Raw genomic sequence first — 27,854 nt, 5'->3', positions numbered from 1 at the left:
ATAAAAAGGGTTGTTTTGCTTCTTTTCCCCAGGTTTTATGTGCTCTGACTGTCTCAGATTTCTAACAAACAACAGCTAATTTGAATTATTTTTGAGGAAAAAAATTACAAATCATCACCGTCATCTCTTCCATCATGACTCACGCCGGCTCCATGGAGCTTTTGAACCGGTTTCAGCTTATTGATTTGTTTTTACAGCCTGCAATTTTGCTGTTTGGGTCAGTCTCACTTCACTCATCAACAGCCCTTATTCCAGCAGCAGCAGGCGGCCGTTAACAACCAACAGCTACACACCTGCCAGGTCACACACAGACAGACAGACAGCTGGTAACAAGAGAGTTTGACATACAACCTTGGCTTGCTCATGGGTTGGTGTAGGATTATAAGCGGAGCTAAAAGGTCAGTGAACATTGGACTTAACGCCATGTCATTGTTTGCTAAATGCTAAGCAGCTAATTAACTGTTTCCTAGCATGTTAGCCATAGCATAAGGCTAAAATAGCAAGACTGTTTTGGATTCTGCTCTAAAATGGCCAAAATATTATTAATATAGGTTTGTATTCATATATTAATTCATATATTTTCTGTTCATTTATGTGTTACAAACTGAAGCTATTTGGCTCTTTATGGCTTGAATATTTCCTACACGTGGTACTTAGCTAAATGCTAATCAGTGACATTAGCTACTAGCTATTAGCAGGTGATGTTCATCTACTGTCAAATGGGGAAAAAAAGATGTTGGTTGAACGTGAAAAAATGAAAACAATTTAGATATATCTCTTTATTATTTTATTATATAAAATAATAAAGAGATATATCTAAATTGTTTTCATTTTTCATTTTTCATATTATACTTTATTATATCCCCAGTGTTTGGGAATTATTTTATTCCCAAACACTGTAAGAAATAAAGCAGGACCTGGGCCATCAACTGTTTAGAAGGGATTTAATGACTTAATATGTCAACTTCTTCTTCTTTATGGTTGGTTACTGTATATTAGTGATACTGTGGTTTTAGTGAAAATCTACGTGATGCAGATGATTTTTGATTCATCCATTCTTTTTGCCTTCAAACGGCTTGTTTTGTCTCAACAAGAGTACAAAACAGTGACATTCAATTGAAAATGATATGACAGAAAGAAAAAAATACATATATGAGAGGGTGGAACCAGCTATTTATGACATGTGTGCTTAATACATTACTTAAATGCTTAATGGATTACGAAAATGATTGATCATAGCTTTTTCATTTTTTAAATTGTTTATTTTATTTGCAATCTGACAGAAAATCGTTAATACCTATCGTTGTAAACATGATGAATATCTGCGCCAATAATCAGTCCACCCCTAGTCATCACTTTTTTATATAATTAACTAAAACTCCATTGACTAAACTACAAATTGAACTGTTAAAATTACAAAATAAACTTAAAAGTAGTGATACATGATAATTTATTGACCTGATATTGGGAAACGCGCAGTAGATTATTGGTTATATATTGGTCTCAGTTAAAATTAAAGCCGATAAATGGACCTGATGATCTGAAGCCAAATGGCTCCTTACAAGCACAGCATCTAAACACTTCGATACAGCAGGTTGGAGCAATAGCAGCAAGAAACACAGAGAAGAAGAAGAAGAAGAAGTGCAGCACGATCTTGTTGCACTCATGACGTCAAATGCTGCACTTGGGTAGAGCCAAATCGTTGTCTGCCATGAGAAGTGGGTAATCAATGGTGATCAGTATTGGCTGGAAAAAAATCAAAAAACAAGACATATTGTCTTAAAAGGACCAACTTTAGCTACTTTATGGAGCAAGAGGCTATAACATGCCTCGATTATTGCATATGTATAATATCCAAATGTGCCTCTATAGCTATATCCACTTTTTTTATACCAGTAGATATAAAAGCATGTCAAACAATATTGAAAACAATAAAAACATTTGTATTTCTCACCTCTCCCTCTCTGATTTGGGTTTGGCAGAGAGTAAGAGCTAAACACCAAACCTTATGGGTTTATAGATTTAACCAGAGGGGGATTTTGGTGGCATATGGTTGGGGTGAATAGGTGGAGATGGGCAGGTAGAACAGTAGCTATATATGGGGGAACAGTGGGTGGGCTTAGGGGAGCTTTGTGGTGGATGTTAGGCTGGTGGGGGGCAGTTAGAAGGGCAGATATGGCAGTGGAGTGTGGAGCATTGCCCATCATTGGTGAGAAGCGGGTGGGGGATGGCGACGCTGGCAGTCTTGGAGTAAGTCAGATAAACAGCTCTTCTTGTTCCCTGCTGTGGGGTGGTTTAAAGCCTGGTGGCAGACAGCCAGCACTAGTGATGGCACCAACTGTCACTGGCAGCCCCTCACTCTCTGCTGCCACGCTGACTTACGCCTGTGTGTGTGTGTGTGTTGGTGTGTGACATAGTATTAGTACTTCTCTTACAGGAGGTGGTTATTTCTGGTCCCTTTTGTAGATCTCAGTAAAATATTCATGTTAATGTTAATAAGAATATTTTCTGGTATTGATATATAGTAAATCGCAATATGGCAAATTAATGCAAGATCATCTATAAAGTAGTGGTGGGTGATCAGTGCAGTAAGTTTTTCCAACTTGTGCTCGTTAAGCTTTTTTGTGGTAATGTATAAACGACATGGATGCTTCAAAGAAGATGTTTGGCATTTTTTTGTGTAGAGCATTTAAACAACATGTTGATAGTTGTTTGAAGCTTTATATTACAAAGTGATGTGACACAGACTTTTTGCTGCACCTGTACAACCACGAAAATATTGCTTTATCAGGGCTAATGCTAATAAATAGGGCTACGCACAAGTAGTGGAAACGGGGAAAAAGCTAGTTTAGCTCGTTCCAAAGGTGACACAATTGCAGAACCTCTAAGCTCACTAATTAAAAATATATCTTGTTTGTTTAATCTGTTTACAAACTGAAGATTTTCCGATGGTTATGTGCCATACTTTTTCATGCCGGGTTCAGTGACTTTCCTTTGAGTCTCTGACAAACAAGACTCTGTTGTGCATGAACCCCCATAAAATCACAACTTGTTGTCTATGTTTTTTTTTTGTTTTTTTTAGATGGATTAAACAAACAAGATATGCCATGCTAATTACAGGGTTTTAGGTTTTGATAGGCAAAATGTGTTACCCTTGGAGTGGACAGACCCCAGCTAGCTGTTTCCCCCTGTTTTCAGTCTTTATGCTAAGATAAGCTAAGCTAAACAACTGTTGGCAGTAGGGTTGAATTTGTAAAATGATAACTTGATAAGATCACATCACGACATGACAAATAGTAACTGAATCATTGCCCAGCCCTACCCTTCCCTGCAGACCTTGACTCAGCTGTGTATTAAAAAGTGTGTGTGTGTGTGTTTGTGTCAGCAGTGTGTTAGCCATCTCTGTGCTAATTGGATAATGTCTCCAGGTGAATCCTGTAGTAGTCACTGTACTGTGGTTCATACTCAGCACTCAGTCGAGTGAAACAGTCTCATGCTCTCTCTCATTAGTCACAACCTTATAAGACACTCAACCACTTCCGCTCTGCCTCCCACTCCTCCATCCCTCTCTGTTTCTCTATCATATTTAATCACCTGCAGTCAGTGGTCAGGCAGATCTCAGCTCTGTGATGATTGGCTGCATCGAGGAGTGGGCGGGGCCTACTCTGATGCATCACACACGTACCAGCGCAGCAAGACAGATCCCCTCTCTCTCTCTCACCCTCTCTCTCTCTCTCTCTCTCTCTCATTCTCCCTCCCCCTCTCTCTACCTCTCACTCTGCCTTTCATACATACGCCAGAGCGCAGACTGCAGCAGAACGCAGGGCCAGTAGGGTTTTCCTCCTCATACTGGAACTGCCGAGAAACCACAGAGACAGTTAGCTGCTGAGGAGGAGACGGACGTTATTCATGGAGGATCCGCTGAGGAGTACCTGACCTGCAAGCTGCCGAGTGTGTAGGTGAGTGTGTTTTTATCCAACTGTATATGTGTGTCCAATGCGTGCGAGTTTACTGCAGGAGCAGCAGCACTGCAGATACACCAACCAGGGGCTCTGCTCATCCCTCTCTCCCCTCCCCCCACTCTCCTCCTCCTCCTCTTCACCTCCTCTCCTCTCTTCTCCTGGAGCATCCATTAACAAGTCGGGACTTTACCCATTTCTGAGAGCACAGGGCTGTGTATGTTGTGTGTGTTTGTGAGAGTGTAGGATTGGTCAGGCCACACCTGGACTCAGCAGCTGCAGGGTGGACACGAGGTGCACTGGATTTTTCTTGCCTCACGAGTGATGTGTGCTCTCGTGAGGCACAAATCAAGCTCGTCCATGGCAGTTTTTGAACTCAGTAATAATAATTTTCCTCCTGCAGGTTTGCATCTGGGCCTCAGAAGCAGTTGTGCGGACCTCCACGCACCCATCCCTCCTTCGGGACCGGCCCACTCCCTCCCTACCTGCCCCTCTGCCTCATTTAAGGATAGGATGCCCGGCTCTGCGCCCCTGTGCTGAGGAGGCGTCGGCGGGCAGCAGTATGGGCGCTGTGCTGGCCGGCATCCCCACCACCCCCTCCACCACCGATCTGCCACCACCACGCTGCCCCACCGAGACGGGCGCTCCCCCCAGCCCCGCCGATGGGCGAAGACACTGACGCCACCCCGACGCTCAACCACCGCGGCTTCCTCCCCGACCACAATTATGTGACTGAAGGTAAGAAGAGGACAGAGGAAGCTGTCTATGTGTTACAAAGTGTGTGTTTAAGTGTGCCCACATGTGAGTGTGTGTCTATGTTTTGGACTTCTGTGGAGTGTATGTGTTTGTGACAAAATTTGTGTATGCTGGTAGGCAAAGCAAGCTCAGGACGGCTTCCTAATCTTCTGTAAGCTCCGTGTTGATCAGTGCTCAGACAGAGTTGCAGACAGGGCAACATGAACTAGGGTGAAAAACTAAAACCCTTTTTAGGCAAGTTTCCCACTTCACCTTCCTCACTTTCTCTATTTCTTTGTGTCTTGCACCTTTCATTCTGTTTTTGTTTTGATTATTTGTGCTTTCGTAACTACTTTCTTACCTTGTGTAACACAGCTATTTTCTTACACCGCAGGGAAGAATTGATCTGGCCTGTGTCCGGACGTTTGTGTGTGTGTGTGTGTGTGTGTGTGTGTGTGTGTCAGAGACAGAGTGCTGGAAGAAGACTGTTTTTTCTCTGTAGCAGCCAAAATTTCCTACACGTTCTTTCATACTCATTGCACGACATGTCACCTCTCATATTGTGATCGAGTCACTGTTACTTTCTCCACTTGCATATAACAGGTGTCAATTTGAGTATTATACAGCCAAACTCTCAGGCAGGGGAATATTACAAAGTCCAGCAGCACACGAGTCGTGCAAACCAGTGAATTCCTTTGGTTTGTTTCATAAAACAGATGGATTATAACCCCGGATAACCACCTTTTCTCCTAATCTCAGTTACACCACTAATCTCACCTGCACACTAGCTTTCCTGTCTGTCTGTCCCCAATCTGTTTCTTACACTCGGCTCATTGTTCGCCACGCCTCTAACACCAGAACAGCGGATTATCATTCGGCGGGTCATGAACGTGTTGTGAGCTCATTTGTGATCCTCGTATCACGACGGAAAAAAGGGAATTATGCTTCCTGTGTCTGTCCTGTAATATCATTTCCCTCACACAGAAGCACGTACTGTATTCAGGGGGGACCTGTAGCGCTGCCTGTTGATTGTGCAATGTGTGTCCACACTGAGTGAGAGATTGAAGAGTATCTGCGTGTGTGTCTTTGTTTGTCTCCGTGTGTGGGAGCGTCCTTCTCTACTTGTACGTACAGTGTTTCCATGACCAAATATGTATCTTTGCTCATTTCAGAAAAGGATTTCTTTGATGCTACTGTGGCAGAAAGTCCGTCTTAACATCCATCACCAACCATCCATTATCGCCATAGCAACAGTCCGTGATGATAAACATGCTGCTTTTCATGCTTGGCCGATATGATTGACAGGTCGTCTCCACCCACCAATAATGGCAGTATTAATTATTCCACACATCTCAGGCAGACACTGACATTGTTCAGGGCTGAATTGCTGATGAGCTCACACCAAGGTGGACACACCACTGAACGCTGTCGGTCTGTGCAACACATGGACAGCCTGAAAATAGATTGTGGTAGAAGAGGAAGAAGTGTAAGTTGTGCTGTAACAATCAAAACCTCACCAAAAATTCCTCTAATGAAAAAAACAAACAAAAAACGAGGTGATTTCCTGTCACAAAAAAGCAAAATGAACCATCACCTGCCTCTTCTTCCACATCCACTCCAACCCCCTCCACCTTTCCTCCATGTTCACCCCATCCCCCGTCCTCCTCCCCATTTCCATCCCCCACTGCCTCCCCCCTCTCTCACTTTCCCCAATCGGCCCTCTAATGCAACTCGCAGCATTGCCCGGTGCTGAAGTGGCACGTCTGCCAAACAATTATCCAACAGTGCTCTAAAGGCTGCTCAAACACAATGTGCCTCTGTATGTGTGTGTGGTAGACAGACAGAGAGGTGGTGCATGTCATTTTATGCTTGAGTGTGTTGTGTTAGCTCCTGTGTGTCTCCATCTTTATTTTTTATTTTTTGTCCTGTGTTGCCTTCACATGCAGGTCTGTGTCTTTGAGTGTGTACCGTGTGTCTTTTTGTTTGTCAGGTCTGTGTATGTATGTGTGTGTGTCTGCAAGGGTTTTCTGTGTGTGCGTGTGCATACATAACAGTGTGTCTGTAGCTCTTCCCGTGGGGATTCCCCTGCCCTTTAACTCCTGTAGGGCAGGGAAGCTCTACCTTAACCTCCCCTCCCCTCCCTTCTTCCCTCCATCTCTTACTCCCGTCCTCTCACTCCTTTTGCCCTCCTCAGTGTCTCCCTTTGCTACACCTCACCTCCAACTGGAGAGGCATTAGCTTCAAGAGTTTATGAGGACATGTTAAGAACAAATATACATATTATAAAAAATCTGGATTTGGACATTATTGACAGTTTTTTAAATGCATTTTCTAAGACTGCTTCCATTTCATAAATAATGCTAGCAGCCAGTACTGTATACAACGTACTGTACACAAAAGTATCAGTAAAGAAAACAGTAAGCAAAAACAATAAGAATGTCATGAAAGCCAACGTATGTTATGCTCAAAGGCAGGGGACACAAGGTTAATCTTTTATTTAGCCAAACAAACATTCAGTCAATAAGAAACAGAGTTGCATAATGTTTACACATCATCAAATGACTCCTCCTTAAACTTAAACAAAACAATAATGTAAAAGAAGCCTGACCTGAACAAACCTGACCTCCCGAATAGCGTTGCCGGATGGTAAATATTCAACTATCAGACTAGAAGCTTAAAATTATCGTGTTTTAGTGGGAAATTGTCATACACATTTAAAATTCAAAATAAAAACTGGGCTTACTGTTGCATTCAAAACAGTTGGAATTTAACAAGCATTCCTTCGTAGGAAAGTTCAAGCACCACCTCCCAAGTCGCTTTGAAGGAGTGTTGGGAATCACATTCGTCATTAGAGCCTTCACCAAGCATGATTTGGCTGAAGAGAAGGCACGTCAGGAAATAAACTGAAATAAGACAGCGTAGACTAATACCAATTACTCATGTAAGCCTCACAAAAAGGTCAAATTATTGTACATGATTGCATTTTTGGCATCATTGATATTACATCATACCACCATAAAACTGAAATGTCCACGTTCTGCCATTATTTTAAGTCCTTAGTGAGTTCCCCTGCAAAGCAGTGGGAGTTGGCTTATTCCACATCCTGCTTTTCAGCATAAATGCCCACTCAAACTCCAGCTCCACTTTCGGGCTGACAACTCAGCAGCAGCATGTGGAGACAAGGTACAATATGTTACCAATTCAAAACTCCTCTAAAAAGACCTATAAGCACTCAAATTGAAAATCTGACCCCACTTTTTGTTGTTTGATATTTGTCTGTCTTATGCACTGAAATCTCAATCAAGATTAAAAAATACTATATATTTGTTGATTGCAGCGTCTCAGACATTATCATTTACTCGCTTGTATTCATTTAGGTGATTTCAAACTGTATTCTTACTGTTGCTCAAACAAACTTTAAAGACATTTCTTTCTCAACCCGTGATGAGTATATGTCATTGTGTTAAATTGACTAATCAGTAATGGAAATAATTTGAGTCATCATACTTGTGTGTAGTTAATTGAGCTTTCACCAGCTCTCACTGCTCTTTTGTAATTGTTGATCATTGTCACCTCTGAGGACGTGTGAGCCTCTCCACTTCTACATATTAAGACTCTGTCCCACAAGCTATCTCTGTCCATCCTGCATGACCTGCTAGCCTTCCTGCCAAACTCAACATGTGAACACATCATGTTGTGTAGTTACAGAATGATCATACGTACACCATCAGAAATTTTCTCTCTGGTGGGTTCTCATGGCCAAATGTGGTGATGCAGTAACTCAGTCCCTACCCTTAACCCCACCCACCCTGGTACTTCCTCCCTTCCCTTCTGCTCCTTCCTCCCTTCCCTCCCCTCCATCCTTGCTCCTCTTGCAGGGCTGCTCCTGGCTATAGCCTGAAGAGCTCCGCCCATCCCGTCCACCCCTCTCCACCCTGGAGTCCTCCCCCAGGATGTTGAGCCCCATCCAGGTGCTGTGCTCCGACATCACTACCCTTTCTCTGGAGCCCGAGCCGTTTGCCTCTTACACTGAAGGTGTGTGCTCTATCCTCTTCTATCCCTAAGGTCATATCTGTGTCGCACAGTTGCGCCACATGACCCCACTGTGAGATGTGAGAGTTAATGTGTGTGCTGCTGCGTGTGAGCATTTGTGATGTGAGTGTGTGTGTGTGCCATGTGTGCGAGTAGGTTGAATCAGGTGAATTCTCACGTGAGTCTGAGTGTTATAAATATCTTAAACATCACTTTGTCTCTGTCTGTCTGCCTCATCCTTTTTTGTGCGTCTCTATTTTTGTACTTGCTTCTTTATTTTTGTCCTAGTCTGCCTGTTTCAGTGTGGAGTGTGTGAGTGTGTGTGACTGATTTCTTTAAATAGTTTGACCAGATGACACCCCGTCTCCTTCAAAGCACAGCTATCATTCTTATGCTCCTATTTGATAAGGAAGAAGACGCTCTCAGACACTCACATCCATGCACACGAACACAGGGTTATAACTAACGATCTTTTCATCATCAGCTCATCTCCTTATTATTTTTTTTTCAATTTATTGATTAATCTTGGATCTATAAAATGTCTGAAAATAGTGATGAACGCCTGTCACAATGTCCCAGAATAATGAAATTGATTGTTTTGGCTGAAAATCAGTCAAAAACCGAGTCTACTGTCATAAAAAACACACAAAGCCAGCCAAGATTAACATGAGATGGCGATTTTTAGGCATTTTTGGCCAAAAAAGACAACAATTGAATAACATATAAATAGAATTTTGTCGACCAACTAATCATTTCAGCTCTACACGCGAAAAAGATTAGAGTGGAAGTGTAATGAAAGGGGCGACAGCTCTCAGAATATGGGATTACATTTGAGTATTTATGCGGCGTCGACACATAATCTCAGTTTTCAGTATCGCCGGGGTTCAATTGGGTGTAAACCAGCTAAGTCCCTAATCTTTTTTTTATGCAACAGTGTTACAAATCTATCAGAAAACAAACTGATTTTGATCAAAAATGAATCACACATCACAGCTGTGAGAATTCATGCAGCTATAAGATGTCTTTGCAACCACCAGACGAAGCAGGATTACAGGTGTGTTTGAAGCTGGCTTGGTTTGTGATTCTAATTGTTTGTGTCTATAACCATTAGGCTCACACCAGCTCTGCTCCATTGTGCCGATGTGTGTTTGGAGAAATGGCAGATCCCCTGCTGTGCTGGGCTTAAATCACTCCTCTCCACACATGTGCACCTCTAACACAAACACATACACCAGTTTTTTCTTCCAGATAACTCCAAAACTGCAGGACAGGGATCAATTTAACGTCTCCCTCCGGCTGTCTCTCCCCTCGTCTCCTTCACTCCCCCCTCTCCCTCTCTGCCTCCAACCCATTTATTTCTCTACAGGGTAATTGAGTACACACACTTGTGCACACGCACACAGGAAATGCGGGGTGCTTGAGCTGCAGCATGCACACACACTCGGCAACACACACGCACAGACGTCTCCTGCTGAGTGGTGGCTTGTCCTCGCTTTTAAGGAGTGTGTGTTTTTGGCTCGGCTTTAATGGTCCGTGTTTGCCCAGACCGAAGATATCTATAATTGGGGCTGTAGGACGTCTGCCCCCCTCTATGTCCCTGTGGTAGTCTTCACAAAAAGAAATCAGGAAATCCGCCTTCTTCAGCCTACGCCACCAGCCTCATCTATCCCATAGACCTCCTGTCCTTTGATCTCATATCTTCTCTCCTCTCTTTCATCTCATATCACATCTCGTATATCATATATCCTCTCATATTTCATCTAATATCTCATGTATCATTTCAAATCCGATGTCTTATCTCCTCTCTTTCATCTCATATCTCATACTGTATCTCATATCTCATATATCATCTCATTTCCCATCTCATATATCATCATCTCATACCTCATATATCATCTCATATCTCATATATCATCTCATACCTCATATAACATCTCATTTCCCATCTCATTTGTCATATCTCATATATCATCTCATACCTCATATATCATCTCATATCTCATATATCATCTCATACCTCATATAACATCTCATTTCCCATCTCCTTTGTCATATCTCATATCTCATATATCATCTCATATCTCATATATCATCTCATATCGCATCTCATATCTTGTATATCATCTCATATCTCATATATCATCTCATATCTTGTATATCATCTCATATCTTGTATATCATCTCATATCTCATATCATCTCATATATCATATATCATCTCATATCCCATCTCATATCTCATCTCATATCTCATCTTATATCTCTTATATCTCCTGTCTTTCATCTCATATCTCATATATCATATTTCATTTCATATCTCATATATCATCTCATATATCATATCATTTCATATCTCATCTCATATCTCATATTTCATTTCATTTCATATCTCATATATCATCTCATATATCATATCATCTCATATATCATCTCATATCTCATCTTATATCTCATATATCATTTCATATCTCATGTCTTATCTCCTGTCTTTCATCTCATATCTCATGTCTTATCTCCTGTCTTTCATCTCATATGTCATATCTCATATATCATCTCATATCATATTTCATCTCATATCTCATATCTCATCTCATATCTCATCTTATATCTCTTATATCTCCTGTCTTTCATCTCATATCTCATATATCATATTTCATTTCATATCTCATATATCATCTCATATATCATATCATTTCATATCTCATCTCATATCTCATATTTCATTTCATTTCATATCTCATATATCATCTCATATATCATATCATCTCATATATCATCTCATATCTCATCTTATATCTCATATATCATTTCATATCTCATGTCTTATCTCCTGTCTTTCATCTCATATCTCATGTCTTATCTCCTGTCTTTCATCTCATATGTCATATCTCATATATCATCTCATATCATATTTCATCTCATATCTCATATATCATCTCATCTTACATCTCATCTCCTCTCCAGAGTGTCTTTTTGACTACTTTTGTTGACACAAATAACCCTAATGAGAATAATACAAACTATGGTTGTCAATTAATCCACTTATTATTTTCCTGATGAAACATTTTTTGGACCATTGGATTTGCAAATATCCCCTTTCAAAAACAGAGGCCCAAGGTCTTAAAAACGCTTGTTGTGGTTGATCAGCATTTCAAAGTTTTCAATACATTCAATTTGCAATGACATAAAAAGAAAAAACAGCAACTTTTCTTCTGTATTCACCAACAAATTAACTCTACAACATTCTTTGATGATGAGCTGCTGTCAACACCTCACAGTGCATTTCAGTGTTTGGTGTTTTTACACTTGTGCATGTTTTTTTAAACTTCTCAGTGTCATTCGGTTCATTCATGTCGGTGTGTTGTTTTGTGCTGAAATGTACTGTATGCGTGGGCGCATTCACTTGCAGTCACAGTGTGTTCCCCCAGCTCCTGCAGTGTGGCGATGAGTCAGACGGGCCTGCTGATGCTAATGGACTGTCTGTGGGAGACAGACGCAGCTAGCTTGCTATACTGTAGCACAAACACACACACACACACACACACACACACACACACACACACACACACACATCCACACTATAAGACACTGACTTACAGCTTGACAAGCTAACAGAGCGTCACACAAACACACACACACACACACACACACACACACACACACACACACACACACACACATCAGTACAGTGGCCAGTGGTTCCTCTTGTACGAGAGCCACAGCACTCGTGATACTTGTTTCTGCAGTGGTTGTTTGTATTCCTAGAGGATTATTTTTCTTTAGTGCTTTTCTAATAAAGAGCATCAGAGAGACAGATGGGTGTGAGCTCTCTCTCTCTCTCTCTCTCTCTCTCTGTGTGTGTTTGTGTGTGTGAGGGAAAGAGCATTGCAGAAAGATGAAGAGGCTTCAGGTTGAGAACAGACAGAGGATGAGAGAGTAGAGTGTGTGCTCCATATTTTATTCAGCTATATTGTGTGCCACTCCTGTGGTTTTGCTTAGCTTAGCTCTTTCTCTGTGCGACTTGAGTGGAGACACAGTTATCAGTAATTGTGTTGGATGTGCACACACACACACAAAGCATCAAGCACATGCACATTCTCTGTGCATCATTACGTGACTGCGTGCATTACAAAGCTGCCTGGTGTGCGTACGAGTGTTTGTGAATTTTACTTCATGTGCAGGGGCCTGTTTTTGGGAGTGCTATCATGTGTGTGTGTGTGTATGCATTAATTATCTGCGTATCCTCAATTTGGACCTCAGCGGCCGCTCCATCTCCTGGTATTACTTCAGCAATGTTTGCCAGTGGACAAAACTGCAGCGGCATAATTATTTTACCGCGCTCGTTCCTTCCTGCGAGGATTGGATTGATGAATCCCACTTCCTCCTTCACCACACTGCCATATACGGCTAACCGTTAACGAGTACCGCTGCTACTGGTTGGCTCAGCCTGTTACCATGGCAACCCCTGCTCACCGACAGACCCCTGCACCGCCTCCGCCCCGGCGCCTCTTCCCTCCACCTCCCTCTCCATCCTTCCCATTCTTCCACCACCAGCATCACCGCCAGTACGTACACGCTAACCTACAGCCTGGCAGCAGAGTGCCGTGGGGGAGGGATGAGAAAGAGAGTGAGCCGAATGTGGATAGACAACCGAGAAGGAAGTGAGAGAGCGAAATGGGGCAAAAGAGAGAAACTGGGGAACACGAGATGAGAAATGACAAAAGAACGCGTGGGGGGAGAGAGATCAAGAGAGCGAGAGAAAGCCTGGAACAGAGGACAGAAATTGAAACTGGAGAATAAAGGAGCTACTGCAGTGTGTTTGAAGGATCAAGACACAGTGCAGTTAATAGTGGAAAAATGATAGAGAGAGAGAGGCAACCAGTAATACAGTACTCAAATGTGTGAGTAACAGGGCGAGGTGTAGGGTTGTGTTGGTGTAGAGATTGAGGAGCAGTCCCTGCCTCCCCTTCATCATAAAACCTCCCTCTCTCAAGGCCACCACAAAATAGGCAAGGCTACAGCTTTGAATCACCCCGACTCTCAATAAACCCCCTCTATTTTTATTACAGTCAATGCTTATTGAGGACCGTGTTCTCCTCCTATCAAAACTGAGCTCAGTGGACTCCTTGGTCAGAGACTTCATGGGTTACAGCATCTGAAATGAGCCTTATGTTTAAATCTAGTCCATGACATTTTTGAAGATTATTTGGTGTAGCGCAATGGCGGATTTGAACTTTAAAAAAATCTCAATGAGGCATGACTGGTTTGGAGGCTAGAACAGTGGGTCAGTCAAAGTGCAGCATATTATTACACCTGTGGGTCGTGCAGTTTTACTTGACTGCCTTAGACACAATCTGTAAATAGCTAAAGGTTGTGGGAATATGTTTATCAATTTTATGGTTTGCAATGAGTACTTTTCAGTCAAAAAAAAGTTTGTAGCTTTTATCTTCCTATGTTCACCATCACCAATGCTATGTTAGTGAGATGCACAAGTTACATTCCAGCAATGTTACTGCCAAATATGATTATAGCTAAATATGTGGCCCCAACCAGCAGTCAGCTAGCTTAGGTCAGCATAAAGACAGGAACGAGGGGGGAAAAACTAGCCCGGCTAAAGTCAGTCTCAAACTGATTGGCCACTGTCGGATTATGTTTTATCTACTGGGGTCATTACCCAATGGTTTTGGAGCATCCGGTGTAGCCAGCAGACATCTGAATAATGTCTGATATACAGGCTCAGACTTTCTGTCTTCTGTGTGCTGGTCATTGTTTACAATCCAATTAGCATCTAGAGATGAGAGAATGGAGTTGGAGTTGACAGACGATGTCTTTGACCGGATTGTTTCATAAGTCGCCAGTAGCTGGGGAAAAAAAAGATAAAGAAGCAAAATCGTTGTCAGATGATAGCCACGATAGCCAGATGATGCTGTTTGTTCTGTAGTGAGCTGATTCGGTTGGTCTTAAAGATACTGCCTCACACACTAGCAACTGCTCTGCTGAGCTGTTTTGCTGTATCATGATTCAGTATGAATTAATGGACAAAATAAGATAATGAAAGCTAGAGAATCTGTGCGTTTTTTTTGTGCCTGTGGTTGATTTTGTCCATTTTGAACATCAGCCAGTCACCGAAGCCAACAGCATCATGATCAGCATCACCAGCAACTGTCTGTCCTTAACGCAGCCTTTGTATTTACAAGTGTGGAAACAGTCCAACCCACATCTGAGCTGAACACTCAGTTCACTTCCTCAATTGTTTGCTCGGTTTGAAGATGACAAAGCACGTCAAAATACGGGCCTACTTTATGATGGTGGATTTTTCTATTTATTTATTTGTTACGTGGCATTCAAGACTAGCAAAATGGCTCACATACTAATCCGGCTAGATTGAACTTTAAGGTTTAGATGACCTTAGATGACTTTAGCTACAGCGGTACAGAGGCTAGTGCAAAGCAGGAGCAGTATAGAAGGACAGGGAGGGGATTACATAGATATGACGCTTGCATGCCCTTCATTAGACGGCAAAGTGCTTTCCATTCCCCATTCTGTATATTGGGTGATGCAGGAAGGTCCACTGAAAGCACTGAGTCAGTGAATGCTAAGTGGATTAATAGCGTTGATAGTGTTGTCACTCAGTCAGACTGTGTTGGTGTTTCATGACACAGAGCGAGTGTCGCAAATATGCAAATGGCTGCCCTGAAAGATGATATTGGAATGATATTCACTCGGCATTTACACTCTGAGTTGTGTTTACGCTTTTAGATGCTACAGAGATTATAGAGTGCATGATTATACCTACACACAAACACACAATGAACTCCAGTGACACTGTAATCTTGTGTACTGGAGTGTCATAGTGTGCGTCATTGTGTACATGTCATGCTGAAACACCTGCGCCTCCTGTGAAACAGCTGTTTGTGTGCGTGTGTGTGGGCTGATAGTATATTTTCTCTGAAGGCTCACACACAATTGCAGAATATTTGTGTAATTGATCAAATATTGTTTTATTCTACACATTCATTTGCATATTTTAATCCACTTACATGTTAATGCATTGACTGTTGCCTCGGTTTAATAATTTAGAGCCAGATAAACAGATTATGAAGATGAATGATGATGTGTGGTCAATTAGCTAATGGGTATTCTTTCTCTCTCTGTTCTCCCCCCCCCTCTGTCTCCATCTTCGTCTCTATGTCCTCCTCAGCTGATATCATCTCCACTGTTGAGTTCAACCACACCGGAGAGCTCCTGGCCACAGGGGACAAAGGGGGCCGAGTGGTCATCTTTCAGAGGGAACCTGAGGTAGAGACACACGCCAGCACTTACACTCATACACACAAATACACCATTTCTCATTGCAGCTCTGAGAGCAGCGGTGAACGCACACCGTTCCCCTCCAGCTACAGTCTAGATTGAATGATGAATAGTTGATGCTCCTGCTGTGTCAGATAGTGTATCATTATAGCTGTGCCATGCTACTTCCTCACATGAGCAAGGGAGACGGAGGCTGGCTCACGCCCTGAGTTTGTACATTTTTCCACATGCCTCCCTTTTTTCTTTCCACAGAGCAAGATTGAGCCATTCTCCCAGGGAGAGTACAATGTCTACAGCACCTTTCAGAGCCATGAACCCGAGTTCGACTACCTTAAGAGTCTGGAGATCGAGGAGAAGATCAATAAGATCCGATGGCTGCCTCAGCAGAACGCTGCACAGTTCCTCCTCTCCACCAATGGTGAGAGACCTCCCACACATACACGCATCATAGAGGAACAGGGAAGATGTGGAAGCAGTGATGTGCTCGGATGATATTTTGTGGCAAAACACTTTACTTGAATGATTTTTAAAAGGCAGGAATGGGCAGTTGAAATTACGTTACTGCTATTCGAGATTTTCCTTCCTCAAAGAGAGAGTGCATTATGAGTTAGTCTGCCCCGGATAAGAGGTCCCGTCATCAGTTTACGCTCTAAGTTTATGGCTATATTGGAAGATGTATAGATTTTCCCTGAGCGCCCTGTTATTGATTTATTTAAGCACTATATTATTTATGATTGAGGGTATGAAAAATGTAAGACCTGCCTCAGCAGTTGGGTAATGCTGCTGCAACCCTTGCTGTCATTTTGTCAATATAATACAGAGCCTTTCTGTCTTTGACTGTGTTGATGAAACAAAACCCCGCTGTTAGCTCATTTAGAGTTTCAGGATCCACGCGGTCTTTCAAAGCTGACAGATTGGAGTGTGGAGGATTATCTTGTCTATTAAGTCATTTCTTTTGAGTTAAGTGTCTAAAACAGCTCCCTTTTTGCAAAGATTTTTTGGCTTTCATCTTTATCAATTTGAGATGAGGTGATTCAGCCTACACTGGTGTGTTTAATCACATCGAATCTGAGCTCTCCAGATAACTTTCCTCACCTCAGAGCGTATGAACAAGTACCTTAGAATCATTTGTCACGCTTTCAAATGATATCTGATCTTATCTGGTTGTTTAATGGCTCCGTTTGTTTCTACAGATAAGACCATTAAGTTGTGGAAGGTGAGTGAAAGAGACAAACGGCCGGAGGGATACAACCTGAAGGATGAGGAGGGTCGCATCAAGGACATCTCCACCGTCACCTCCCTACAGGTATCTATCTATCTATCTATCTATCTATCTATCTATCTATCTATCTATCTATCTACCCTATTTTTTAATCTTTCTCTCACTGGCATATTCATGCAGTTAGTTGTGCAGCATAACTGGGTCAGTAGGTACAGATGTGTTTGCATGTGCAAAAATGGGTCACTGGCACAATCGTACATGTGTGTATGCGTGAGTGTGTGGGGGCGGAGAAAGCCTCGATTTCCAGCTGTGCAGAAGAGTGACACGACATCTGCACTGGATCTAAAGTAGTCAAAGCATCAGTGTTTGTATTTTGCGATGGATTCTTGTTAATCTGGACGCAGCAGCCACAGTAGTTCAACACGTCCTTCTCTGTAGAGAGCATGTATGTGTATGGCGCCGGGTCTCCCACTGTGCTGTATGCAAATGAGGACACACATTTAAGCCGCGTATAATAATGTAAATCACGCATTGTCAGTGAAATGATGTATTAAATGCAAATGTCAAGGTATGAAAATGCAGCCAAAAGAGCTGTAAGTCACGCACTGAATTGGCTCTTGATCGACTATCAAGCGAGCAAGTGAGCGGCTCTAGCTATTATATATTATTGATGTCAAAGGAAGTAATTCTTTAAATATTAATTCATAATACAATACAAATGATTTAAATTGAATCCGCTGTCTGTTTCTTGACCACCTCTAATGTTGAAACGCTCTCTTCAAGGTGCCGGTGTTGATGCCGATGGACCTGATGGTGGAGGTGAGCCCGCGCCGAGTGTTCGCCAACGCCCACACCTACCACGTCAACTCCATCTCCGTCAACTCCGACTACGAGACCTACATGTCAGCCGATGACCTGAGGATCAACCTCTGGCATCTGGACATCACCGACCGCAGCTTCAGTATCCTCTGTGTAGTTGAGTGCGGAGAAGTTGTGTAGGCGCACAAACGCATGTAAAAGCAGGAATAGACTTATGAAAGTGTGAGGACACAGATAATTCCTGCATATATTAACACATAGAGTCTAACACATGCTCAGTAATCAATCCCTGCCCACACACACACTCAATAAATTCCAACAAATCCCACTTTGTTGTATAAAGAAATGCAAGAAGGCACACAGTGTTGGGGGAGGGGAATATTATTCTTGAGGAGTGAAAATGTAGCTTAATGAATAATTCAAAGGCTTCATAAATATTTCAGCTCCTTTCTGGTTCTAATCCAGCTCAATAGGACACAGTACAGTCACATCCGTGACCCAGACAGGATTTATAATACTACAATTTATCTGAATATGGAATTACTTTACTCCCAACAATCCCCCCCAAGATATATTTAAATTAGTTTGCTTTATTTCCTCTGTAAATTATTTGCAGTGTGTTTGGGTGTGTATACATTTACATCCATTTTTACATGCTTTTATTTTGGAACTGAGTGGGTTTCTACGTGAAATAAAACACAATATAATCAGTTTCTCATTGAGTAAGTTAGTGAATAAAATGTATGAATGATTGCGTACACTTGATGAGGTTAAAACAGTTCAAGCTAAAACAAACTGACGGCCCTGGGGCGTCGAGTCTCTGTTGCTTTCCTGAGCGACGCTTTCTCTTAGACATCGTGGACATCAAACCAGCCAACATGGAGGATCTGACAGAGGTGATCACAGCGGCTGAGTTCCACCCCCACCACTGTAACCTGTTTGTCTACAGCAGCAGCAAAGGCACCCTGCGCCTCTGTGACATGAGAGAAGCAGCACTGTGCGACAAACACTCAAAATGTGAGTAAACCTGCTGAGAGCTGGGATGGAGACTAACATGTCTTATTATTTTCTTTCCTCAAAAGGTCAAAATGTCAGATACTGGTAGTTTTCCTTGTTTTAACCTATGAACTATAAGTCAGAGAGAGCAAATTTAGCTTCTGAGCATTTTTCAAAGAATACCACAAGGTTTTAGATGGATTTTTATAAGAGGTGGATTTCTCAGAGAATAATGCATCGAGCTTTAAGAAAACAATCTGGCGTATTTACTGTAGGTGGCTGGCTATGAGTGAGTACAATTTGAGGTGTATCCAAATAATAGTTTTCATAGATAGATAGATTTCACTGTATATATACTGTAAATGTAAAATACTAAGTAGTAAATTTGTAGTTTACTAGCTGAGACCTGCAAATCCTGAGACGGCAAAATTCCTGTCTTCGATTTAACAAGCGTGTATAAACTCTGATACAGCAGGTGGTTATTTGCACCTTAAAAGTTGGTTTGCTATCTGCCAATAATCACAGAGACGAGTGTGATGAGTGTGTGAAATCATCGGTTATCTTGAGGTAATCGGCCGTGAGAAGCAGGCAATTATCAGTCATCGTATCGGCTGAAAAAAATCGATATCGTGCATCCCCATCTCAAAGTGTAAGAAGTTTGATTTCCTCACAGTTCAGGGCCACAAAATGTTTCTTTTGTATCATTTTTCACCATTTTCCATTAACATTTCTTCCCTTTGGAGGTTCATTCTTTCATTTCTACAGAGCAAAAGTAGTTTGCTGACCTGAAGGGACAATACATCTATTCATGCCACATTTTCTTGGATTGATGCTTTCCCAGCTTTCATGTTTACTTCAAAGATGAAATTGCAGTTTCCCTGTGAATTTTACACCTCTTACCAGTATGAGTCACCAGTGCAGTGAACACTGCAAATTGTGTTCAATAGAGCGCCCAAACAAGCAGCAAGTTAGTTTTTGTTTGTTAAATCCAATAAGAAATGACAGTGTTTACCAGTTTTCTGTCTTTGTATTGTTATTTATAGAAGACTTTTGATCTGCCTCATATAGTGAACATGAAGGCTCGTCTGAGAGATTTCCTTATTTTTTGCACATGACATAAAGACACACACATCCAACTGTGTTTCTGTGTGCCACCTGGCTTAACGGCATTTCCCTTCCTCCCCCTCTCTCTCCAGTGTTCGAGGAGCCCGAGGATCCCAGCGCCCGCTCCTTCTTCTCAGAGATCATCTCCTCCGTGTCAGACGTCAAATTCAGCCACAGCGGTCGCTACCTGCTCACCAGAGACTACCTGACCGCCAAAGTCTGGGACCTCAACATGGAGAGCAAGCCCCTGGAGACCTACCAGGTGTGTTTCAGACCGCATGAAAAGCACGAGAGAGCATTAAAACACAAAAGAAGACAAGAATGAATATGTTCTCTCAGGCTCAGCTGCTGTGATGAGACTCCGGCAATGAGCAAATTTACTCTGAGCGAGGTGAACTGATCAGCCGGCGAGGAGGCATTAACATATTTTCCTTTGAATCCACTCGTCTCCCAGAGGGCGATGATCGTCTAATATAATGATGTTTCTACAAATTGAACCCAGTAGAAGCTGGAAATTAAAGTCAGTATATACCTGTATTCGACTAACTACTCTTGGCACACTGCGAATACTCTGCAGTGTGTTGAAGCAGAACATTGACGTTGTGGTTGCCCAGTTTATTGGCAGTTTACTTCATCAGCTTCATCAGCTGGCTGTTGGCATTCAATCATAGCCAACAGACTTTATAACCTGGCTGGTCTTATTATTTTTCTGCTGATACCTTCACGTCAGCACCACATGCTGCTTCTGCTGCTGTTGCAAAGTCCAGCTCATGTGTTTTTGTTTTTTAAACCGTTTAATTTAAGTCCATGAAGACCAACAATCTACTGACAGAAACAAACAAACCTGTTGCTCGTTCTCTATTAGAAATAATATTCGCTATGTTTTTCAGGTTTCATATAATGTAGCTGAATTCATTTGTCCACGTCTGTTATTTTAATTGTTTAATCCCAAGACAACACAAACATAAATGACCTGATTCACCTTTTCTTTATAATAACATTATGTTTTAGTGATGTTACCTTTGTGAACGATACAAGTTTTTTCGATGACTCTTTGGCATGATCGAAGCGAACCAACTCCTCTAATTTCACCCAATCAAGCAAGGTGACTTTATTTACTGACACATTTCAGACAGAGGGTAAATTCAAATTCATAAATTCCCTGACAAAGCAGAGAAACGTGGCGTCACCTTGTGTAATGTTTTCAATGCACATCATTGACATTAGGTCTGTAAGTCCTTTCGTGCTGTTAAACTTACTCCACACATGCAAAATCTGCCCTAAATCTTAGCCTGTCATTATTCTAGTGATTATTTCGGTAAGTAAATCTAATAGCTGCCGTCCTCTAAGGATGAAAAGAGAAAAAAAAGTATGATGAGCCATTCTTTTGAACAAAAGGAGCGAGGCTGTAAGATCGGCTCCCCGGTCCCCCATCTTGATATTATCTCCATTACATCTTTGATGTTTTTCTCATTCTGCCACATTTGGACTCATTCTCTAAGCACCAACCTGATCACTGACACAAAGACCAAACATTAGATAGTTTCCAGTATTTCAGTCCAGGTACATTAGAGAAGTCACACAGTAAACTTAACCAAGGGATACAATACAAGAAATACAAATATCTCTGTATTCCATATAGTTCAGAATTGTTTCCCATAAAAGTTTGATCACGTAGCAGTCCCGCAGAGCGTGAGGCGAGAGTGCCTTCTGTCCTTTAACACCTCCGACACTCGCTGTCATCACTGAGTCATCCTCATGTGTGAACACTTTTTGGGATCTTTGTCTATGGTGTCTATGTCTATGTCAAAATGTCCATGTCTGCTTTTAGTCGGTGGCAAATTCAAGGAAAAACCTGAAAGACATAACAAATGCAGATGCTTCAATTTCTTTAAGGACCCACCATTTTTTTAACAACACAAACATCAGTCCCAGCGATGACACATTATATTTTAAACCAAGTCAAACCCCCCTCCCCATTGCAGCCCATACCCAGCCGGAAACACAAGGGGTTGTTATAAAACTGTAAAACATTACAAAAAACAATAATTAAGTTCAGAAGAAATAAATATATCCCCTGAGGAGATATTTCCCGCATCCTGTTGGACATTAATTCAGTCATCCAGTCCTGAAAATGAGGCTCTCCATTCGTGTTACAGTTCCTCAGAATGATCTGCCATTATCGCAGTCTGGCTCCGGTACTTCAGTGATTGTAGAAGAGCAGATAAAAAATGACAGTCTCCTTATATATAAAGCTTTGTACAGAATAAAAGCTGCATTTTAAATGTGTTAGACTCTCTACCACCATAATTAAATCACAAAATCAGGGTGAATCTTCTGATTTCATGGTGTTCATCCCTCCTGTAGAGTTCAAGAGACTTGGAGAATCTTTTCTCAACAGCACTGAAGCTGTTATTGTGGCTTGTGGTGGCCCGACAATAGTGTTGTTTGTCACGACTAATTTCCTGACGTTTAAAGTGAAGTTTCAACTTTGACAAGTCGACTAGACTAAAAGAACCAGACTTCTATTTCGGGTGCCGTCTGGTGAGGGGAGGGTCGACTAGGCAACTAATCTTGCACACATCCCTACCTGACACCTTACAAATAAGACACACTATGTGGGCCTTTCCTTTAATCTGTCCCCCACTGGCTTCTCTGAATTCAATCCAGCACAGTTCCGACGTTTGTTATGTGCAGGATTTACTCTTCCAGTCCAGTGTCGCTGCTCACAGTTTCCTCTAACGGAAGAACTGTTTGTAAATGTTCACTTGGTTGATGTAAGTGTGACTGAAGTCACTGTTGCATTGTCCAAACTGTTAGGTGACTAACTGTCCCTTTACTGAAAGAGGGTCTTGTCATCCTGGAAATATGCAAAGTTGGAGATGGAGATTAATCATGGGAGGATGGTTTACTCTCAGAATCACCGTACTTACTGATGATTAGATTTTTTTCCCCAAAACCTTTTAAGAATGATTGCATTGATTTCACGCCAGAGAATGCACTTCTTCTTCTTCTCATATGTGCAGAATCGCCAGAAACATTTGTGGGTGTTAAGCTTTTAACTTCTGACTGTAATCTGTAGATGCATCTCTGCGTGTTTGGCAGATTAATACATTAAATTATCATGTTCTTCTATGTGCAATAGAGATTAAGTGGGCTTGACATGCTGTTTAAAAAGTACTATGCTGATAAGAAGAGCTTTGCTTGTTATTTTTCACACATCCACACTCAATTTGTCTCTTGTGTCACGTCTTAGTGTTTACAATAGGCCGCACCACCTCCTGTTTATGCCTTTATGCGCAGTAGAAGTATTTATCAACTCCTTCTTTCAGTGTGTGTTTAGTATTCCTGCCGCGGGCGTGTGGGTGAACATGTGTGTGTGTGTGTGTTTTCCTGACGTGTGAGGACCCATGAGGCAGCCAGGAGTGGGAGGCTAAGACGCACTGGAGCTATTTATAGGCTGCCGGGCCTCCACTCATAAAGTGAAAACGGGAAGGAGGGATACCTTACACAGCGCCCGACACCTAGATCTGCAATGCAGCACGGAGAGGGAGGGAGAGGGGAGGAAGGGGAGGGAGGGAGGGAGGGAGGGAGAGGGGAAGAGGGGTGAGGATGGTGTGATGAGAGGAGAGAAGAATGAGGGGAGAGTTTGTAAATAAGAGGATGAGAAAGTAGTAAACTGAGGAGAGAGAAAGGATGTCGGAGATAAAGTGCTTTTATTTTGGTAAATTTCCACACAATGGAAAATATGCACATACCCACGAGGGATGAGACGCTGTACTCTAAACCGGAGATCACGCCGACTGGAAAAAAACAAAAACAGACTGTATATTCAACTTCAGCTGACACTGTATCATTTCACCTCGAGCAGAGAAGACCCATAGGGGAAAACCTAAATGTCACCGGGTTTGATGTACAGCTGTGAGCCCGACCTCAGCTTGACCGTTTATTGATCGCGAGGCGACTGTTGACTGCTGACTTTATGCAGAATGTGAAAACAGGGGGGCTTAATGCAGAGCGCGGCGGCTGGAGGATGGTGTAGATTTCAAGCCTTTGCATCACCGGGCGGACACAGTGCTGACACAGGCAGGTCGAAGGAAAAGCTCGGGGGGAAAAGAGTTATTAGTCAGTGAATATGTGTGTGAGTGTGTGCGTTCACATGTGTGTCTCTATTACCGTGCCCTTGGTGGGTTTTAGATGTTAATGGATTTACTGATATGGAAAAGGATTTCAGATTAAAATGTACTCCTGGCCCTCGTATTGCTCAGGGCCGCTGTTGTTGTCTTATTAAAGCTGCCTTCAGGGAGGTTTCTGTTACAACTTGCCCACATTTAATGTGTTTTGTCTGTGCGTCGTGTGTGTGTGTCATCCGCTCACTCTTCTATTTATAGTTTATTTAGAGAGTCAATACCTGAGAGTGAAGCACTTGTGGACTCATTTTTAATCATATACGTCTTTGTTTGTCTGTTTACTCCTCCAGGTTCACGATTACCTCCGCAGCAAGTTGTGTTCCCTTTACGAAAACGACTGCATCTTCGACAAGTTTGAGTGTGCCTGGAACGGCTCGGACAGGTACCTCGAGTTTCTGCATGTATTTGTGTATTTCTGTGCTTGTGAATGTCCCAAGATGAGAACTTGTAACACAAGTGTGTCGTCGTTTAAGCGAACTTCCTGTCAGTTTTGCAGGAAGCAATCCCCTCCCTCCTGTCGACGTCACCACACTTGCACTAGGTACTGTTTAATGTGCGGCAGATGCTATTACCGTCCAGGTGTCTGCAGCCAACAGTGCTATTTCCATACAAACACATGATTGTTTCCTAAGTAGAAAAAAAAAAGGCTCAGCCCCTGCTCTCCTGGTTAAAGGCCTGTGTTTGACCCACCTATCCATCATCACAACCTCCTTCCTATGTGGACTTTGTCTCTCTTTAATATCATGTCACCTGTTGTTACTAATCTCACCCGGCTGAAACGAGACACACGTTTGAAGACTTCCCTCAATGAAAAATATTACATTTGAAAATTCAGCAGCGATATCTCAGAGTGGATAATCCACAGACTGAACTTTGAACAGTTTTGTGAGGAAGTATTTATTCCAAAGAAGTAGTTCCTGTTGACATCGCATTTTTCTGGATTATCCAACGTGAAAAAGGACTGTTACAAGTAGACTTTTGAGAGTCACTGATGGAACATAGCCAAGTACATTCACTCAAATACTGTACTTTAGTACAATTTTATATACTTTGTGTACATTTTACTGATACTTTTGTACTTTTACTTTAGTAGAACTGTGAATGCAGCACTTTTACTTGTCATTGATATTTTCTATAGTGTGTTACTGCTACATTCACTTCTGTAAATGATCTGAATACTCTTTGCACCACCTGTGAGCACCACAAATGAATCTTTAAGATCTCAAAACAGAGCCAAACTGAAACCATCTTCATGGTCAGATACTACAATGGCTAAGAAGTCTTTTTGTAATTTTGAGAAAGTGACTAGCGGAGCCACTGAAGGTCCTCCCCAGTTGAATACTTCAGAGAGAAAAGACAATTTAAGTCTTCAGCAACTAATCCTCTCTCCTCTTCCTCTTCTCAGCGTGATCATGACCGGCGCCTACAACAACTTCTTCCGCATGTTCGACCGGAACACCAAGCGCGACGTGACCCTGGAGGCGTCGAGAGAGAGCAGCAAACCCCGGGCCGTCCTGAAGCCACGCAGGGTCTGTGCCGCCGGAGGAAAGCGCCGGAAGGACGACATCAGCGTGGACAGCCTGGACTTCACCAAGAAGATCCTCCACACAGCCTGGCACCCGACCGAGAACATCATCGCCATCGCCGCCACCAACAACCTGTACATCTTCCAGGACAAACTCAACTCTGAGATGCATTAATGAAAGGATGTCAGCGGTGGATACAAACGAGTTTACACCTGAACACACAACTATGCCAGAATGTACACATTTACGGACATATACCCACAGGAATATGCCTAACACACCCTCACACACGATAAACACATCTAGGTCTACTCTTTCACACTCCCTCACCTCCTCCCCGGCCTCCCAGAACTGAAAGGACCTAGAAAGGGCTAGAAAGGGAACAGGCTGGATTACGCAATGGATTATGGATTGCAAAATTGTCCGAACTGTGGATTTCCCGATTGTTAACCTCTGGATGGCGCTTGATGGTGTGTTGATTGCTACAGCTCAGCCTCTGAGGGGGATAAAGCTCCCCTTGGACCGGAGAGACGTTTACATGTTTGTATTTTTTTATTTTTTTTGTTCTTCAGGCTCTTTTGCTTTCTCCACCTCCTCCTCCTCCTCCTCTCCTTTCTGTATTTGTGTGCTCGAGCAAAGCCTATTCTTATCCCTTGCCCACTGTTTTGTGTAACAAAAAGCCCTTCGTGGTTGTCAACCAGCGATGAAAAATGGGCCATTTATGTAACTGGCTGTTTGTTTGATTTCAGATCAGCTACCCCACTTCTGTTTTTGTAACTTCCTGTGAAATGATGTTAATGATGGTAATTATGATGACGCTGACAATTTAAAATGATAATGTGTGATGTGAAAGGATGAACTCGGGACCCTCTCCTTATACCCAAGTGCACCCAGACGCCTCTGAGCTCCGCTGGACCGTGTTCAGTGAGGCAAAACGTTCACAGTCCTGCAGATGGAAGCAGACGTTAATAGGTAACTACACCGCGGCCTAATATGAGGACACACTCTCATATATCTGCTCCACACACTGTGTTTCAGTCATTAATGTTTCCTCTGATGAAACTTTTCAGATTGTGGATTCTGCTTCCCATCTGGGGCTGCGTCGTGTGCTACTTTGCCATTAAATACAACTCAAATCGAGCAAAAAAAGAGAAAAAAAGATTAAAATTATTTCAACAATCAAGCAAAAAGATGCTGCATGTAAAACCAATTTAGCCTAGGTGTTTATAAATTGACTGACTGACTGACTTGGCTGCCTTCTTAACCATTTAGACCCAGCTGTACAAAGGCTTCAGCGGCCCCGGGGCCCCCGTGCAGCACGAGTAACCATAGATGACCGAGCTCTCCTACCTTTATTTGTGTCTTCGGGCACTGAAGCATGTTTACCAGTGTTCGGTTCATACACTTACATGTACATTTTGAATGAAGCCGTCCAAGAATCAGTTTCTACTCGACTGAAACTGAGAACCAAGAAGAATGGGGAATGTTTTCATTAATGTTGTTCTCTAAAAGAAAAAACACACACAAAAAAAACAAAAAAAACAAAAAATCAAAGGGCCTAAATGGTGTCTGTATATATCAACTCTGTTTTTGACATGTATGAGGTCTAGTTTTTTTTAACATCCATAAACGGACTGCGGACTCGATCATCTGCATCGATGATTGCCTCCAAAGCTGCAGCAGAGAGATGGTACTCTAATCTCTCCAGCCTTCCTCACTGATTACTTTGCTGATGTGCAGAAGCTTTTATTTTTAGAGAACAATTTATTCTTTTATTTTTATCCTTTCTCTTTTTTGAAAAAAAAAAAAAAATCTGTCAATTTTTTGCCACGTCCCGACCAAACTAATGTTGATTCACATATTTTTGTGTTAATGTATGTTGATGACAAAATTGTCAAATGGACAGTTATAAATAATGTTAATATGTTTTTTTTCTGAATAAAGATTTCAACGAAATTGCA

The 27,854-nt window shown here is 42.2% G+C and overlaps 1 protein-coding gene across 5 annotated transcripts; it reads left to right on the top strand.

Annotated features, from left to right (window-relative positions):
* The first annotated feature begins 249 nt into the window (after positions 1-249).
* On the top strand, positions 250-27,854 carry LOC311257839 (serine/threonine-protein phosphatase 2A 55 kDa regulatory subunit B gamma isoform). Of its 5 annotated transcripts, none has more exons than XM_084353768.1 (11): positions 250-398; positions 3,801-3,955; positions 4,363-4,697; positions 15,927-16,024; positions 16,289-16,454; positions 17,230-17,342; positions 18,042-18,219; positions 18,930-19,094; positions 20,270-20,439; positions 24,658-24,749; positions 25,773-27,854. In XM_084353768.1, the coding sequence occupies exons 3-11, from the start codon at positions 4,622-4,624 to the stop codon at positions 26,065-26,067; spliced, it is 1,353 nt and encodes a 450-aa protein (XP_084209894.1). In that variant the 5' UTR covers positions 250-398; positions 3,801-3,955; positions 4,363-4,621; the 3' UTR covers positions 26,068-27,854. The 5 variants fall into 5 exon arrangements, with proteins under 5 accessions (XP_084209894.1, XP_084209893.1, XP_084209895.1 ...); XM_084353767.1 differs by having other exon boundaries at positions 3,801-3,959; XM_084353769.1 differs by lacking the exons at positions 250-398; positions 3,801-3,955 and adding an exon at positions 4,163-4,253.

This window comes from Pagrus pagrus (genome assembly GCF_965226575.1).
Source record: "Pagrus pagrus genome assembly, chromosome: 5".
In the NCBI taxonomy this organism is placed as follows: domain Eukaryota; kingdom Metazoa; phylum Chordata; class Actinopteri; order Spariformes; family Sparidae; genus Pagrus; species Pagrus pagrus.
Note: the sequence above shows the minus strand (reverse complement) of the source record. Positions and strands in the feature narration are given on the sequence as shown.